A 17,748-nucleotide genomic window follows, 5' to 3' on the forward strand; every position below is an offset into this window, starting at 1 on the left:
CTCTAAAAGAAAACACATAAAGCGAATCCAATTTCTACAAAACTGACACTAAAAGACTTCCAGTCACAATCTGAGCTCTGTGACAAATCATTTTCATAACCCTCCAAGAGAAAAATAAAATTACAAAAAGAGATTTGGGGTAAGCTGATTATTGGGAGGGATGTTCAACAGCATTTACTTATGCTGGTTAAATAGGTTTTCAAGCTGTGCTACAAATTTCTTTGACACTTAAATCCAAATATTTGGACATCATAAGTTACTGGTCTATCAAAAAAACAACAACAACAGATAATTAGGAGGAAAAAATAGAAAGTCGGGACATGTTTTGGCCTTCTCTATCATATAATTTAATTCTTTTTAATAATTTATTGCATTCAGTACTAATGTCTGTGAAGTAATGATGTGTGTCTTAAAGTGATTGATGTATTAAGACTGATTTGAAACCAATAAACAAAGATCAGGTGGGTCAGTGCATTTTCATGTTGCCTGTTGCACTTCAGTGAAACCAAAATCAACCAGTGTTTATATCTATATGAACCTCCCCTGCTTTTTGCACTCACATAACCAGCATTTTAGCACAGCTGAATTCCCAATAAAGCTGTTTCTTTTGCCAGACAAAAGAACAGATATAAAAAAGTGACAGCCTATTAAGACTACAGTCATTCCCCAAGCTGCTGTTCTTTATCACTAAAATACTTATTTTAAAGCTTCGGTGTTGTCTGACAAACACACCACACACACAAGTTTAAAAACAGCAGCTGTGATGGGAATTCAGCAATAGTTCAACGCCAAATGATGGCTCAGAGGAAAGTTAGAAGTGATAGAAAGTCCTACATTCAAAAACTCATTCACATATCTGTCATTTGCCATGGTTATTTTCTTGTGTCCACAGAAAAGAGAGAGTTCTCTTCCTGAAGGGGATGGGGACAGCAACTGATTTTAAAGCGACAGACACTGAAACTGCCTGTTCAGATTAGGAAAAAAACTACAATGTTATGCAGTCATGGTGAAATTAATCATCTTTGAAGTAATTCTGAGGTGAAAAATTGAAAGATACATCGTGGGGATGAGCGAGACTTTCATTACTTTGCTGTAAAGGTGCATAATATGTGACCTCAGGACATCCATCTCCTCTCCGTCTGCTTTTCATGGTTGTATTGTGCCCTGAACAGGCTTCCTGCCTCATTAACGTGGTGGTTCATGCCTCTTTAATGACTGCTTATAGTCCTCGATTTAGATGAAACGGGATAATGCAAATTATGATGATGGTAAATAGTGATGAACACTGTAGGGTTCAAATCCAAACTCAAACAGTGTTCGCAAATTTTTGCACAAAAAGAATCATCATACGAGTCTCATGCATCTTAAACTTTGCTAATATCAACCGACCATCATTTTCTGATTTTTTCTTTCATGAAAAAAGGAAGAGAAGATTTGCACCACTTGTGTTTCAGTGTGCTTCACCGATCACAAAGAGCCCCTTTGCAATGTGGTGGAGGGCTGAGACTGTTTCATTTCATTAAATCCTACAAATATACACAAAAGACAGAGAATGATTACTGGCCTGGGCTTTCAAATAATTATTTTTGTACCACTTATTCTTATTCTTTTCCTTCTTTTGATCTCCACTTCTTCCACCAGCTTCTTCAAGCTACTCTGTCTTCTCCCTCTCCTGCTCCTGTGCTTACAGAATCTAACGTCCTCAAAGACCTGAAAGAAGGCTGATTTCTCTCCAACTGCTGCTCAACTTTCCTCAGAGAAGCCATGAGGGTGCTGTTCTCACTCTTCAGCCTGCTGAGATGGGAAGAGTCTTGTATTTCTCCATTTCTTGCAGCAGGGAGTTTTCTCCTGCTGCTGTTTCAGGTGCTCATTCTTAAACTGATCATCCTCAAACTTCTCGTTTCGTGCTTCTTTCCTTCATGTCATTTTCATTCGTTTCAAGCTGAGCAAGATAACCAGCCCGTGATGTCTCCATCTCCACTGTGAGGGCAGATTTGTCTTCCGGTCACTGGAGTGTGCGACTCTCCTGCTGCTGCTCACCGTCCTTCAGAGCTGTCACAAGATTTTTGTTGTCCTCTTTTGGCTCCTCCAGTTGAACTAGACAGAAGGCTCTGTAGTTCTTTAACTCCTCCTCTAGTTCAGTCTTCTCAGAGTTTTCCTCTGGAATCTTAAAACTTGGATTTCAATTGGTCTTGTTTAAAGAAGGTCTCTGTGGAACTGCACTTCACATCTTTCAGCGTCGTCTTGTGATAGATGTTAATAGTTTTCATACTCAGCCTGTGTTGTTTTCTCAGTTCACCTTCCACCGTCATGAGGAAATTTACGTCTACATTTACCTTGTCTTATTCAGGCTCTTCTGGGTCTGTTTATAGGACTCTGTGGTGCTGAAACTCTATCCTAGACACTCCTTTCTGCTTTCAGAATGTGCCATTAAACACTTGTGATCTACAGCAGGGGTAAAAGTGCCACTGAAAGGCCATTTGAAGTTGTTGTTTAATAGTCATCCAGCTTAAACTTTGTATAATTCTGCCTCCTCACTGCCAGCTGTTCCCAGGTGAGTCTTCAGAATGAGCCGCTGCCTCACACTCCACCAGGTATATTTGCTTTCAAATGCAAATAAACCTGCTTCTGCAAACTCTAAAACGTCTCAGCGGCAAGCAAAAAACCCATAAAATGTTCTGCCGTTGACTGGCATGAGTGAACACAAGAGTCTTTGTGCACTTCCAGCAACTGAGGACCTGAAGATGCAGTGAATTATTTATATTTTTGATGCAATGTCACCACAACAACAGGAATATGTTTTTGTTAGCATGTTGTGCAGCTAATGTGTCTAACGTTACTATTGGCTTTGACCTTATGCTCACAGGTCAGAGCTCTGTGAAAACTGTAAAGCTGATGGACATTCAGAGACGGTAGAAACTTTAACTGTCTTTGAAAGAAGCGTTGCTCTGACAACAGTTGGTGAAACTGTGATTTAAAGAGAGTATACCTTCCCTTCCTTGCTTTTTGTTGCTAAACATAGCGCCGTCGCCCACCACCACACAAAGTCTGCATAATGTAAGTGTGCAATTACATTTTCACAACAATGAAGAGCAGACAGGCCTATAGGGACCTGACAGTTCACTCATTTATACACTTTTCTCTAGATGGTATTAAGAATCTGTGCAGGAAAAAAAAAAGCTTGTTGCTTGTTCACTTACATATACAGTACCACAAAAATACCATCTTATATTTTCATGGCTTTCCAGTAGGCTCATCATATGACTTCAGAACAGACTTCCAAGTTCAGCTCTCAAAAATATCACTTTTTCTTCAAGTTGAGAGTCATTTTATTCACACTGAAATCCCCAAATATATCCTGTTACTGATTACAGCTCTGGTCCGAGCCAGACATCTGGTGAGTGTGAGTGCCTGTGTGGGCAGTGTGTTTCTCACTGTAATCATACCGCAATCTATTGCTGTGATTTAGAGGCAAGAACTACAACATTTGGTGAAACATTGAACTTTAAGTGCCTCTTATTTTTACTAATTATACGCTTCTGTCAATGATATGGCTTTTCTGGTCACTAAAGATGTAGGAGCTAGAGTCTCAATTACTACATATTTTTTTGTTGTAGGATGAAGCTCCTTATTATATGAAAACTAAACCGGTAATAAAGACCATAAATGTTTTTCTAGGCTCTGCAAAGATATGTGATTGATTTTGCCACATAACCTGCACTAATAGATACACTGCCCGGCCAAAAAGAAAAGTCACACATTCTAATATTTTATCAGACTGCCTTTAGCTCTGAGTATGGCACTCATTCTCTGTGGCATCGTTTCGATAAGCTTCTGCAATGTCACAACATTGATGTCTGTCCAGAGTTGGATTAATTTTTCACCAAGATCTTATACTGATGATGGGAGAATCGGACAGATGTGCAAAGTCTTTTCCAGCACATCCAAGAAATTCTCAATAGGGGCTGAGGTCTGGACTCTGTGGAGGCCAATCCATGTGTGTAAATGACGTCTCATGCTCCTTGATCCACTCATTCACAATGTGAGCCCCATGAATCCCGGCATCGTCATCTTAAAACATGCCCATCATGCCATCAGAGAAGAAAAACTCCATTAATGGAAAGACCTGGTCGTTCAGTATATTCGGTAAGTACCTGAACCCTCTGGTGTGTATGTTTGAATTCACAGCCTAGAAATCATAGCCTCACCTATTGCATGCAAAGTAAGTTATTTATAACTTAGTCAGAACACTCCGTGGTCACTCTATGACCCGACCCTGACTGAATCTGTGATATTCTCTATTTGGTTGACCTGAACACAAACCCGTGAGTTACGGGTTGACCCATTCATCAATACTGTCAAGACCCCATTGGGAGATGCTCCTGTATAGCTTATGGCATAAGCACTCCTTCAAATGATGAGTCAGGATGGAGTGTAATCACCAAAGACTCACACTCACATACTTGTTTGTTTTTCTATATTTTGTGGGTTAATCCTGCTTTCGCTCCAAGTCAGCTGGGACTCGCTCCAACTTCCCCACAACTCTCTACAGGATAAAGCAATGTAAAGAAAATGGATGGATGGATCTATATTATGTGCGGACAATAAATAAGATAAATAATTTCATTTTCTTTTTAGGCCTTTCTTTGATTTGAGTCTCTCCTTAATGAAATGTGTAGAAAGTCTTGTCTGATCAGCACCTACCAGCCCACTGATGTGTAGCTGAAATGTAAAAACGCTGATTGGTCAGTGAAGGAAGTGTTTCCCAGCTTTTAGTTTGCCTCAATGGAGCCTTCCTTTTTGTTTTTTTCTTGGAAATCTCGCTTGTTTTTTTTTCACGTTTTAAAATACAAACATAACAGTGAAACGAATGCCTCACACCTTTACACGTATATGTACACGTTCGGCAGTAATGTGATTAGCTCTTGCATCATAGAGACAGAAATAGAGATGTTGTAATATAAATTACATATATACACATGTACACGTATATAAACACATATATATACACACACTCATACATACACGTGGATACTTTGCAAACAAAACAAACAAACAAACAAAAAAGAAAGAAAAAGAAAAGTCAGAAATCCTTTCTTTCCATTTGGGGTTAAAATGCTTCTAGAGTTTTCCCATCAGGCTATGTTTTGTGGTTAAAATAATCAATAAATGGCTGCCAAACCTCGTGGAACTTTCTTTCTTGATTCTTCGATACAAATCTAATTTTCTCCAGCTCTAAATGTCTCATGACATCAGTCATAAGATTTGAATAAGTTGGTGCTGCCTTTTGCTTCCAGTTCAGTAATATCAATCTTCGCGCGAGTATACTGACAAACACAATGGAGCCTTTCTGTTTACATTTGTTAAAGCTTGTTTTTGCTTTTCTTGAAATATAAAGGATTACTACATCAACAAATAAAAAGAAATGGAACCTTATGTGAAATGTCAACCTTTATATTTAATTCTGGGTGAATTTGTAACCAATGTGCTATTTATGAGATGGATGTATAGTGGAAGTGTTCCAAGTAGAAATGTGCACAAAGGAAACAAAAGACAAACTAGTGTGGCTCACTCATTTTTTAAAAATTACTAAAATCTTGTTAGAATTACTTGCCTTCCTATAGATGTGGACTGTGTAAAGTAATTGGTGATCAAAGCTCAATAGAAACATGGGAATATTCTAAACGAATAAACTACTGATACATTTTGTTTTGACTATAGTTACCTACAATTAGCCCCATAATGTAATGTTACAAAATCGGTAGTAAATCTAACAGTAACTTTAGGGAAAGAAGCAAACATCTCGCCTTTTCAGTGTCGCTTAATTATTCAAACCAAAGGTTGTAAATAGACAAAAGCTGCATGAACCATTTGTATGTTTGATTACTCACCACAAAAGGACACAATATGGCTGCTGTCTTCGTGAACAAATTTCCTGGTGACGGCTTCCTCCATGATCTGCTTCACCTGTCAATGACACGGCAGATGCTGGATGACTCATTCATTAACATGCCACAAACAGTCTGTGAGGGGCTTGTTGGCGAGGGTTTGACTGAGTGACGAATACATTTCAGAGAATAATGAAGAGAATTCATGAATGTAATGCACGTCTGAGGATGAAAAAAGGGGGAACGTGGAGTGGGGTTGGAAAGTTAAGAGGAGGGAAAAGAACAGATGGTGGAAGAGTGAATATTAAGTTGGTGGTTGAATCACCAGCTCTCCTCACAAGGACTGCTGGGAAAGGTAGACGGTACATTTGGGAGTGGGGGGAGAATAAGAGAGACGAGGACAGTTCACCCATCACGAGTCCCCGTTTCTGAGCAGTCTATAATCCTCAGTGGGGACAATTGATTCTGTTGCGTCAAACGGGGTTGACATCCAGTCCTTTTAAAAAGCACGGAGGAGGTCAGAGACACGTGCTCACAAGGTAACGCTCATTAGTTCGGTTTTGTCGTCACGTCGGTGTGTCCTTCATTCGCTGACCTGACAACAGCTACAGACCAATAGTTAGGAAGATTGGTAAATCAATCCCTGCGGTGGCTATGGCGACGTGCCCCTGTGTGGGCACCGCGCTGCAATCTTCAGGGGGAATATCAACCTCCGGACACGGCCACACAGATAGCTGTAATTTCCTGCTGAAATGAGTCTGTCCACAACGACCATATTACTGCCACGTTCACCGTCTGCACACACAAAGACTCACTGACACACACACACGTTTCTACGGCTATCTTTGTAAGGATACTTATTGACTTCATGTATTCCTTAGTGCAATCATCAGTGCTAAACCCCAAATCTAATCCCTTACTCTCACCCCCCTTGTCCTCACTTCCAAGGTCTAAAACTAACAAAGCCAATACAGCTCTCCTCCTCAGAGGTTGACGTTCCCTCCGCTCTATTATAAACAATTTTTTCTTCAATCTATATATTTATTGTGAGAGCAAATCATTTTTCATTGGGCAGTTCGGTAGTCATAAAGCAGCAACTGTCAAACTGTTCAAAACAAAATTTACAGGAGAGAAAGTTCTGTCTTCAGGTTTGAGTTTCACACTACAGCTCAATTTTATGGATCAATAATTTCATCATCTGCTACACAGAGATAGAATAAGAGACTTTCAACAGTGAGATCCATATTTCTATTTATTTGTTTATTTACATTTTATTTGGACAAATGCAGCATTCAGCTATTCGAAGTGAGTTTAGTGTTTTTAGTGAATCTGCAGCACTCATCCCTAGAAGTACCTTCATAGGATTAAGAGGTTTAAACAAGGGGGTGACGTACAGCAAGATACCATGAAACAAATTAAAACTAAGAGTAGCAAGACACAAAAAGGCACACGTTAAGACACATTTAATTCACTAGACATTGGTAAAGATTTGTTGCCCAAATAATCAGGATTTGGTAGCTCTTTCAAAAGTGTGGAAATGTGCTGTAATTTCCACATGATCGGGTGGTGAGTTTCAGATGTTTGTTCCCATCACAGGAGAAGCTGTTTGAGCAAAGGCTGATTTACAGAACAGATCTTTACAATTACCAGATGAAGCTGCTGTGGTGGATCTGCTGCAGCTCTCTAATCAATGGACTGACTCACAGAGAGGCTGAGGAGTAAATCCATGTCAACATTTAAACATCCTTAGCAAAAGAAACAAAAGGTAAACATAAAAAAGAGCCTCTATCGTGTCTTAAAGTCCGTCATTTAAGCTGTAGTAACTAGACATTTTAGAAAAAACAAACGATTTTGAAATATAAAGCCCTACTTATGCAGCTCCATCTAACCCTTTGAACCACCACATCTAATTCTCTCTGAGGGCTATATACTAATATTTTACAAATACTAATTTGCAAAACCTTCTGGAAGAATACTCCAATAATTCCTTAAAAGTTTTCCTTAAAAGTTTTTTTTAATCCCCCAAATTTGGCACAAAAATTTTTGTAAATATTTTCAAAAAATGAGTAAAAATCTTCCAAAAAAATCCTAAAAATATCTAAAGCGATTAGATAAAAATCTGTAAAACTTCTAATATTTTCTTTAAGAACATTCACCAAAAAAAATCAACCAAAATCCACCAGATTTCACTGGATTTTGGTTGATTTCTTTGTGTGAATGTTCTTCAGAAACATTTTTAACAATTCTTTTTTTGCCACCAAAAAATGTTCAAAGATTTCCCCAAAAATGTTGAAAATGTGGACATCACGAGTTTTTTCCCCCCACATTTTCCAACTTTCCAACAATTCTGACCTGCAGGACGACACGAGGGTTAAATCAAAGCTGCTTTGCTGAACAGACTGTGTGAGGACACCACTTCTGAATTACCCTGAGTATATGTTTGTTCATGATGTTCTGCACAGGAAAAAGGTTTTCATATTGGACAATATGTTGATTTATCTGTGACAGCAAAATACTATCCAAAAATGTCAGTGAGCCCATAAACTAGTTGAGCTGTCGTGCTATTGATTCATGATGTAGAATGCTTCTGCAAAGTGAACTGAGCACACATTTAGAAACATTGAAAAAGAAAACCTGAACATAAATGTCTTTTGGGGTAATTCAAAAAACAAGCAGCTTCATTAAATTGCTTGTAAAATTCTGACTTTGAACTCGTGGTAGTTTTCTATCATCTCTCAATGGATGTCGCCATGTTTTCCAGCCCCGTTTTTAAAGACTACATACATATGTGAAGGCATACAGACAGACACATGGTGTGTGGTGGTGAGACAAATCTGCCCACTGAGCACCGGCTGCAGTCTCACTGTCAATGCAAGATGAGGGCCTGAAGTGACTAATCTCTATTTCTCAACACTTGGAAAACAAATGTGCCCAGAACCTTGCTCCCCTGAAAACATGTCAACGCTCACTAATTGGACAGCAGTCATTATGCGCGTTTGGCCTGTTCGCATCAGTACCATTGTTCTCTTTGGCATCGCCAGCAATGATTCACGCTGCCAACACAACAGAGGCAGTCTAATGTGATTCACACCAGCTCTGCTCATGATGAGACTTATATAAAAGCCTGCAGTCGCACACACAGACGTATAAAACACAGGGGACTAATGTGCAGCAGCGTTCTCTCTGAGTGCACCTGACACACAGAAAGCTGATTGATTTGCTAACTTGAGGAAGCAGACTCCTTCTTGTCTTTCCTCATCTCTCTCATCTGGGCTACAGATCAGGCCTCTGAGGAATTTATATGGTAAAGTGTCTAAGCACAGACAACCTGCAGGTTTCCATGGAGACGGCACGTGTCTCACCGTGGATCACTTCCGCCTAAGAGATGCAAAAACAACATTCATTCATCTCTGAATTAAACAAGAATGACTGCAGCTCTCCAACTACAGTCACTAATCACATCTAGATGTACTGTGCTGTTGCCATTTCGGGTAAAACTCAGCCACCTGTGTGTGCTGCTGTGGGCTCAAAATAAGCGGAAATCTTTCAAGATTTTTCCATTTAAAGCAGCCATATCTATTGCAATGCCAACAAAATGAGATTTTCACTCAAATATACAGATGGAACAATGAACGTGATGTTACAGCAGCCATTAAATACTCCTGTTGCAGCAGCAAAGCCTGATGAATCTGCTCTATCTAACCACCGTAGCTGGAAGGCAACAGCCAGAGTGATAAAAGATCTTCTGAGTATTCCAATTAACTCCTGCAACAGCAGAGCCAAGAAGTAAAAGGCAGAGAGAGAAAGCCCCATCCATTAACACCCAGCCTTCATTATTTATCACCTCGATGTTCACCGATGAATGAAGCGAGCGTACAATGGGGGAAAAAAAAAATAACAAAAAAAAAGACCAAACTAGGACTGCTGCACATCAAACTACAATTTCACCATGAAAACATCTATTTAAAATATGATTCTATTATTCCAATTAGAACTTAATAACAAATCAAAAAGCCTGGCCAAGGAATAAAAACATAAGATCAATCAAATCACAACAGCCTGAAAGAGCTGACCAAAAAAAATCTCATCACAAGGTATAGTCAGTGTTTTCTCTGGGGTTTTTTTTTGATCAGGTCGTGAGCGGACAGAGTAATACACTTCAGTTTTTAAGACTTTTTGTTCATGCTGGCTTTGCCTTTTGCTGAGCTTGCACCATCAAGACCGTGTATTCAGCCTCGACATGAATAATTTTACATTACACATGCTCTGTCGCTCAAGGTTGAGACAAACCATAAAAACGCTGCTTTAGAAGAGGCTCCACACTTCACTCGCATAAGGTCGACCAATTTGTTGAGTTCAACCATCAGTACATTCAGTTTGATTACAAGTGGTGCAGCAGTAGCAATGCTCCTCTCTCCCAACAACGAGCTAATCCCGTTCTGTCAGTTGCAAAACCTCATGAATTTTTTTCACAGAGAAAGGTGAAAAACTGCACAATGTCCAGGTGCATCTATAGCAGCAGTAATATTTCCTGTTTTCCCTGCAGAATGAATGAATCAACCTTGAAAGAATGTTTTCTATCAGAGAATCTGAAAATCTCCATTAGGCATATAATGGAGCAAAACTGCTAGAAAGACTCGGCGATAAAAAAAAAATGAAACAGGAAACTGAATGGTGCAGCTCCTCACAGCCTCTCTTCCTCTCGCTCTCTCTCCTTTAGCAAACACAGGTGTGTATTTGTGTTGTGTGCATGTGTGTTACTCAGGAAGACGGTGGGAGGAGTGCGATCAGAGCACAACAAAGACACAGAGAGGGCTTCTGTATCAAAGCTAAGGCAAACAAGAGTTCTCATTCAAACCAATTTAGTGCCGGAAGGTAATTCTGCTGCCACAGACATCCTGCGCTCTCTGGATAATGGCTCACATCCAGGTATATCAGACTGATGGCATAAAACCAGCTGGACTACAAGAGTGTGAGAACACACAGCACAGAGGCACCATATGGCACAACCCACACTGAGTAATAATAATCAGAAACTAATGGAAAAATGGTACAAGCAGCAACAGCCTCTATCTTTCCTCAAGGGGGAAGAGACACCTAAATACACTCATGTTTTAGGACAAGAACATATTGGATCCTCTTTGAAGCAGAGTCTACAAATAAAGGTGACTAAGGCTACTTACTGAAAGGTTACTTTTTCAATGAAATATCAACAGAAAGATAATTGATCTTAAGAATACGTAAGTACAGAAGCTTCAGAAGCTTACAGTCATTTTGCATAGCTGACCACATTTCTGACCACATACAGAGGAAAAATGACTCAGTTGCAAGATATTCGGATGTTTTCTTGCATTAACTATATGCTTTAAATGTGAGACCATTCCACAACCCTAGATTTTCCTTGTTCTGAGTTATTCCCTGGTGGATTTGCTAAACTACGTAGACCATTATCATGCCCAGATCAGATTCAACTTTCAGGCAGATGGCCCTACATTATTTTCAAGCACTCTTTAGTATGATACAGAATTCATAGTTGATTGAAAGACTGCAGCGAAGTAGCCCCAAACCATAATGCCTCCACCACCCTGCTTCACAATTAATATGAGGTTCTTTCCCTAAAAAGCTACCAGACATGTCTATTGTTCCTGCGTCCTTTGTTTGACCAGAGCACATTATCCCAAAAGGCCTGCTCTTTCCCTGAAGGTTCACTGGCAGACTGTAGTTTTGCTTGAATATTCCTTCTGGGCAGCAAAGGTTTTGTCTTGACTCACCTCCCATGCAGGTCACATTTTGCAGCCTCTATCTGACCACAGATGCAGCACTTTGACAACCAAAAGCTGCAGAGTTACCTGCAGATCCCATAATGAAATTTTAGGGTTCCTTTATTTGCATCAAACGGTCTGCTCTTGGTGTGAATTAGATGGGAAGGCCAGTCCCACACAAATTGCCAGACTCCCAGATTGCCAGACCGATAAGCATCCACAAGCTTTTTTCTGAAGGCCGTGGAGAGCTCTTTAGATCTTGGCATGATGACACCACAGACTTCAGTTTCAACCATTAGCACCTAATCTGGAATCCCTGAATTAAATTTTGTGGATCTGAAGGTGTGATAAATTTACTTATTTTTGCCATTCTCTAACAGTCTGTTGTCAAAATTAGTTTTTTAAGAGTATATTACTTTCATCTGTAGACACAGTATCAAAGAGGGTCAAGTGTTACAATAAAAATGTAACAATTTCTATCGGATGTCCATTTTCTGACATGGTTGTACATGAAAATCCTTCTCTGAACCCTAAAACCTGAAAGCGGCTATAAAAAATGTATCTCATCAGTAAAAAATAAAAAATAAATGTCAAAATTACACAATTCATCAAAGCTAGAAACTGTAAAAACTAAAAGAATAGTTGGATTTTCAACTTGCTGCCAGTTGACATGCAGTTCTGTCAGGAAATTTAACCACATCTGACCTTATAATGGACATATTTCATCAAAATCATTTTATTAGACCTGTCTTTTGCAAAAGATTACCAAAGATTAACAGATTGGATAGGCAAAATTTCGCTAAAATCTAAAAATTTTGTACTTCTCCGCACAACTGAAAGGTCATAACTAACTCAGTTACAGCCATCTGTTACAAGACAAGAATTCCGAAAATAACTGGAAGAATTAATGAAAAAAAATGAAAATGTAAGTAGTAAAACATTTATTGTATTGATTTAACTTCCACCTTTGTTATAAGGCATACAAGACACTTCTAAGTTATTTCTACTTCTAGATATGGTTGTGTTGTTTCCATAGAAATCATGACTTAAACTGGAGTGAAAAAATGAACCCACAGTGAGAAAAGTGTGACAGGAGCTAAACCTGTTGAGAAACTGCAATGTAAAATTCATGTACAGATGAATGCTTATTTTCATTAAGTTTTATCTGAGCATAAAATGGACTGTCACACCAACAAAATACGAGCCACTGTGGGTGAATCTCAGCGAGGCAGCGCAGACACACAGAAGGCCGGTTTAGTCATAGGAAGCGTCTGGTCTCTACAGATAAGACTGCAAACAGAAAACAAATCAGACCAAAGTCCCCACATTCTTCCTCCCACAAGATCCAGGATTATTATCTCTTTTTGTTTGGCAAAAATAAAGTCCAGTAATTTATGAGGCAATTAAAAAAATAAAGTTTAATAAAAGGATGGTAAAAATGTGGTCTGAAAATGGGAACTGTTCAGGAAGGGTTGATGTGCAACAATCAGCTCATTTAAAGCTGCTCTTAATGGTCCTCTTAAGAGGAGTTTTTAATGTGTACAAACCCAACAATAGTTGGAGAGTTGAGGTTGTGTCGGACAGCTCAAAGGGTGTTTACTGTAAATGTTTGGTGAGGTGTGTGTGAAATTGAGGAAACCTTCCCTGAACAAACAGAGGAAAACAAAAACCTCAGCAGTAGAGTACACAGTGCTGCAGGACAATGGAAACACAATTAAGTAGCACACACATCTGTTTGCTAACAGGACAAGCTAGCATTAAAAGATGTCCTCTATCTCTAACACAGTCAAGTTATACTTAGATTTTTTGAAGCTGAATTGGTTCAGCAATAAATATTTAATCGCACTGCAGCGAAAATGTTTCTATTATTATAATTCTGGGTTTCAGTGGGGAGCTTCAGTTTCTTGCCAGCTGCACCAACTGTTTAAATAAACTTAGCCTATTTATGTCAAAATCTTTCCTCACTGGAGATTTATTGCCACACACTCCAAATTAAAGCAGGTTTCACCACCCAAACTAGATATTCTTTTATTAATATTATTACCCTGCTAACTGTCACTGCTGGTTTAGCGAGCTTCATAGTTACCCAGCTAGCAGGGAGCAGCTAACGCCACCTTCAAGATCTAATAATGTCATAAAGTTTGAATCCATTGTTTAAAGAATATATTTAAGATAATTTACCATTTCAAATAACATTTCTGTGAGATTAAAAGTGGCCGAGGCCTGTACAGTTAGCTTAAAGAGATATTTCAGACAGCATCATCAAAAACCACATGAATCATTACTAAGACATGTCTTGGGTGTTATTTCAATTTGCTAAACTTGAGTAGCTATATGTAAGTGCTTCTTCATGTCTGAATACAGTAGTTTAGCAACAATTAAAACTATTTGGAGGTTACAATCTAAATGTTTCTGGATTCCAGCCTGTCATGTCTAATTTAAAGTGTGTAGCACAATAAACAGATTACGCATAGATGCCACTGCAAATGTGATAATGTTAAGTCACAAAGAAGCAAGTTTACAAAAGGCGTATTTAGCTGGTTGGATGCTGCTTTGAACTTTCAGAATCTCAAAGCATTAAGGCAACAGATGAAATTTTACTTCAAATCAATGTTATGTCAACTGAGCTTTACGTCAACCCTATTTGCTTCCACATAAAATCAAGACGGGCTTCCTGTGACATTTTTACACAGTCACCAACATATCTGAGATCTTCAAGGAAGCATTTTTAATGTATGCTTTCCAAAAAAAAAATGTTCAAAATGCACATTAAGTGACACCGGTAACTTTCTGGACAAGAGGATCTCTCTGATCATTTGCGAGGCTTTACCATCATGCAGGGTCTGAATGTCAGCCGGACTACATCACAATGACATTTCATCTGATCTCTGCTGAACTCTGCTCCGCTGTGTTGCTGCAGTAACCTCAAATGATGATGAGCGGCATGAAGCCAGCTGTGCAAACCGCTGGAGCTGCTTCTTCCATATTTGTTTCCACTCAGCACCAAATAATTCATTACACAGATGCATACACAGAAAGAGAGTTTGTGTCTCACTAACAGAACCAAATGGCTTGGCAGAGGGCTGATGGTTTGCTTTGCCACAAACACTGACTAAAGACAATCTGCTGCCTTCCTGCTGCTTCTCCACCCGAATAATCACTGAGCTGCAGCACTGTCACTCAAACAGCAAATCCCGAACGTGGATTTTAACTGTCTCATATCTAATACAGCTTTCTAACCTATTTAAAGAGGCTGTGATGGTGCAGATGTGCACCCATACCCACATCTGTCTCAGGTGTCATCCTCTGGAGAAGCAGGTGCAGACAAAGAAGTGTGAGTCAGTGTTTGCTGCTGATCACCTGAGCAGCCTGAGTGTGTGAACAGTGAGGTACACAGCTTCATACAAACCAACATGTTTGTTTTTCCGACTCGATAAGTGCTGAGCTGAAAACACCCACCTCCTTCTTGACGGTGCGCAGCAGCTTCTGTCGGGTCTCTGCCTCTGAAACACACAAAAAAACATCCACACAAGACATTTTCTAATCACTTTCAAAACTCATCCGGTTATGTATGCTCACAAAAACAGAACTTAGGAAGAATAAATGTGTCGTTTCTGCTCCCACCTGCCATGATTGTTGCCATGGATCCTGTCTCCTGTGCGCACACTGAACCCTCCCATCCACGGAGTGCTGCCTGAACACGGAGCCCAGGATCACGACTCCACCTCCTCTGGACACACGCCTCTTAAAGGTGCATGCAGGGCCTCCATTGGGTGGCACACAGATCAATAAAAAACAGCCCTTTTTTGTGCAGCTTTCTGGCATTACAATCCTCATATATTCATTGTCTATTAGGTGTAACTGTAAGGAATAATGTCTCACAAATGTGCGGCAATTTAATGACATTTTGGTCAAGATTTTACCCAGAATTTCAAAAACTAATGTGATGTGATCTCTTGTAGGCTTCACACAGAAATCATTCATTGCAAAATGATTTTTAAAAATGCATCATTGAAGTGAAGACAGGCTTGTAATAGACCTGTGTTTTGTGCATGTTGTAGATGTAGCTGTCATGCAAACGTTTTGTCTTCATGCCATCTTGTGGTCAAGATATGAAAAGACTGATAAGGAGGTTCGTCCTCCCTGTATGTCAGACAATACATCTGCAAATTACAGATTTTTTTAAAAAGGAAAGAAAATTTGATCAAATTTGATCCATTATCATTATAAATAATGATAAATCCATCCATCCATCCTCTATACACCACTTTATCCTCACTAGGGTCGTGGGGGGTGCTGGAGCCTATCCCAGCTGACTCGGGCGAAGGCAGGGGACACCCTGGACAGGTCGCCAGTCTGTCGCAGGCCTACAGACAGACAATCATTCTGACATTCACATACGGGTAATGTAGAGTAGCCAATTAACCTCAGCATATTTTTGGACTGTGGAAGGAAGCCAGAGTACCCGGAGAAAACCCACGCATGCACAGGGAGAACATGCAAACTCCACGCAGAAAGATCCCAGACCCACCCCGGGATTTGAACCAGGGATCTTCTTGCTGCAAGGCGGAAGTGCTAACCACTACATCACTGTGCAGCCCAGTGATAAATCTAACACTGTAAATGTTTTTTTTACTTGTAGGAAGCAGTTAATATCGTCCAAAAAATATTAAACATCGACCTTTACAGTCATGTAGTTTTACTGAACTACCTTTTTTTTGAAAGAAAAATGTACAAAAAGAACCTTTTATGACATACAGCAGTAATACAAAGAGGTACAACTTATACTGTCCAGAAGATGGCGACTGTGTCATCTCACTTTTCACGCCCAAGACTCCCAGAGAGAGCCAGTAAATCCATAAGGGTGATAAATGATCAGCTTTTATGGAAACATACCAACAGTTTTCGCACTTATGTGTTGCATATGAGAGAAAAAAGCATCATCTTGAGTCACAGCAGGGAGGAGTTGGAAGGTTTCAGTGAACTGTTGTGGAGTGAGAGGTCTGGAGGCCATTAGTCCAGTTCTGCCTGGAGGACCGAGCTGTCAGGTGGATCAGGTGGTGAAAAGATGGAGTGATGACAAGAGATGACAGGAGGGTGGACCCTCTTTTTCTTCCCTCTGCTTTTCCACATGTTTTGCACAGGATTCCCTCGCTGGCATGACTCAGACCTTGCAGTGGCTTTAGATAATTTGAGGTAATAGCATGTCTTGTTAAATGTCATAGCAGGACTTCTGCCTGAGTAAACAGCACATCAGAGCTGCTCAGCAACTAGCCTTCACCTACTAGTCAAAGGAGAACCAGCATTAGTGTAACATTGTGTGTGTGTGTGTGCGTGTGTGTGTGTGTTAATACATCAGTTACATTCCAGAGACAGATCGATGTTCTGCATTTAAGCACTGAAGTGATGCTCTCACATGTGTGCATCAGAAAAAAAGAAGCAAGTCACTCTGTGCAATTGCAATGAGCCACAACTGATGAGAGTGTTCATAGAGACGCTGGAAAAGACAGCAGCTACTTTAGAAAACATATACAAATTTTTAAAAGTTACATCGGAAACGGATCCAAGAAAGTAATGAAGCTACAAGTTGAATGCAGGCAATGATCACTTCCTAAATGACAACAATTCAAAGGTATTTCAAGTCAAACCGTCCCCATCTTTACAGCTAACAAAGCCATATCCATGTCTATCAGCAGTGTCTCGGGGCCGGGATCAACGTGCACATGCCCGTGTGTGATTAGAGTCGACGTGCTGTAACGGGCACCAGGGCATGTGATAGAGGCTCCTGTCAGTCTGATGTTCTTCTGCCCATGTGTGCCAATGCGGATTGACAGGGTTGTATGTTAGAGAAGGCCAGTGCTGTGGTTTGTTGTTATGTTGTTATTGTTTTGGCCCTCGGGGGCCCCTGCACCTCGACTGAACAACCACAGCTTTCTCTTCAGCTGATTGTTTTCCTCTTCCCCATTCAAACCCTGGCAATGAAAAGACAAATTTATCTATCTATCTATCTATCTATCTATCTATCTATCTATCTATCTATCTATCTATCTATCTATCTATCTATCTATCTATCTATCACAGTTATCATCTGTGCATCT

The 17,748-nt window shown here is 39.9% G+C and overlaps 1 protein-coding gene across 4 annotated transcripts in view; it reads right to left on the reverse strand.

Annotated features, from left to right (window-relative positions):
- Positions 1-15,373, reverse strand: part of sgsm1a (small G protein signaling modulator 1a) — a 41,250-nt gene extending 25,877 nt beyond the window's left edge. For all 4 annotated transcript variants that reach the window (XM_022198589.2, XM_022198568.2, XM_022198579.2 and 1 more), the window contains exons 1-3: positions 15,275-15,373; positions 15,110-15,153; positions 5,892-5,967 (exon numbers count right to left, since the gene is read on the reverse strand). In XM_022198589.2, the coding sequence (XP_022054281.2) occupies positions 5,892-5,967; positions 15,110-15,153; positions 15,275-15,293 (139 nt within the window). In that variant the 5' untranslated portion in view covers positions 15,294-15,373. The remainder of the gene's footprint in view (positions 1-5,891; positions 5,968-15,109; positions 15,154-15,274) is intronic.
- Between the last annotated feature and the right edge of the window lie 2,375 nt (positions 15,374-17,748).

This window comes from Acanthochromis polyacanthus, chromosome 7 (genome assembly GCF_021347895.1).
Source record: "Acanthochromis polyacanthus isolate Apoly-LR-REF ecotype Palm Island chromosome 7, KAUST_Apoly_ChrSc, whole genome shotgun sequence".
Classification (NCBI taxonomy): Eukaryota; Metazoa; Chordata; class Actinopteri; family Pomacentridae; genus Acanthochromis; species Acanthochromis polyacanthus.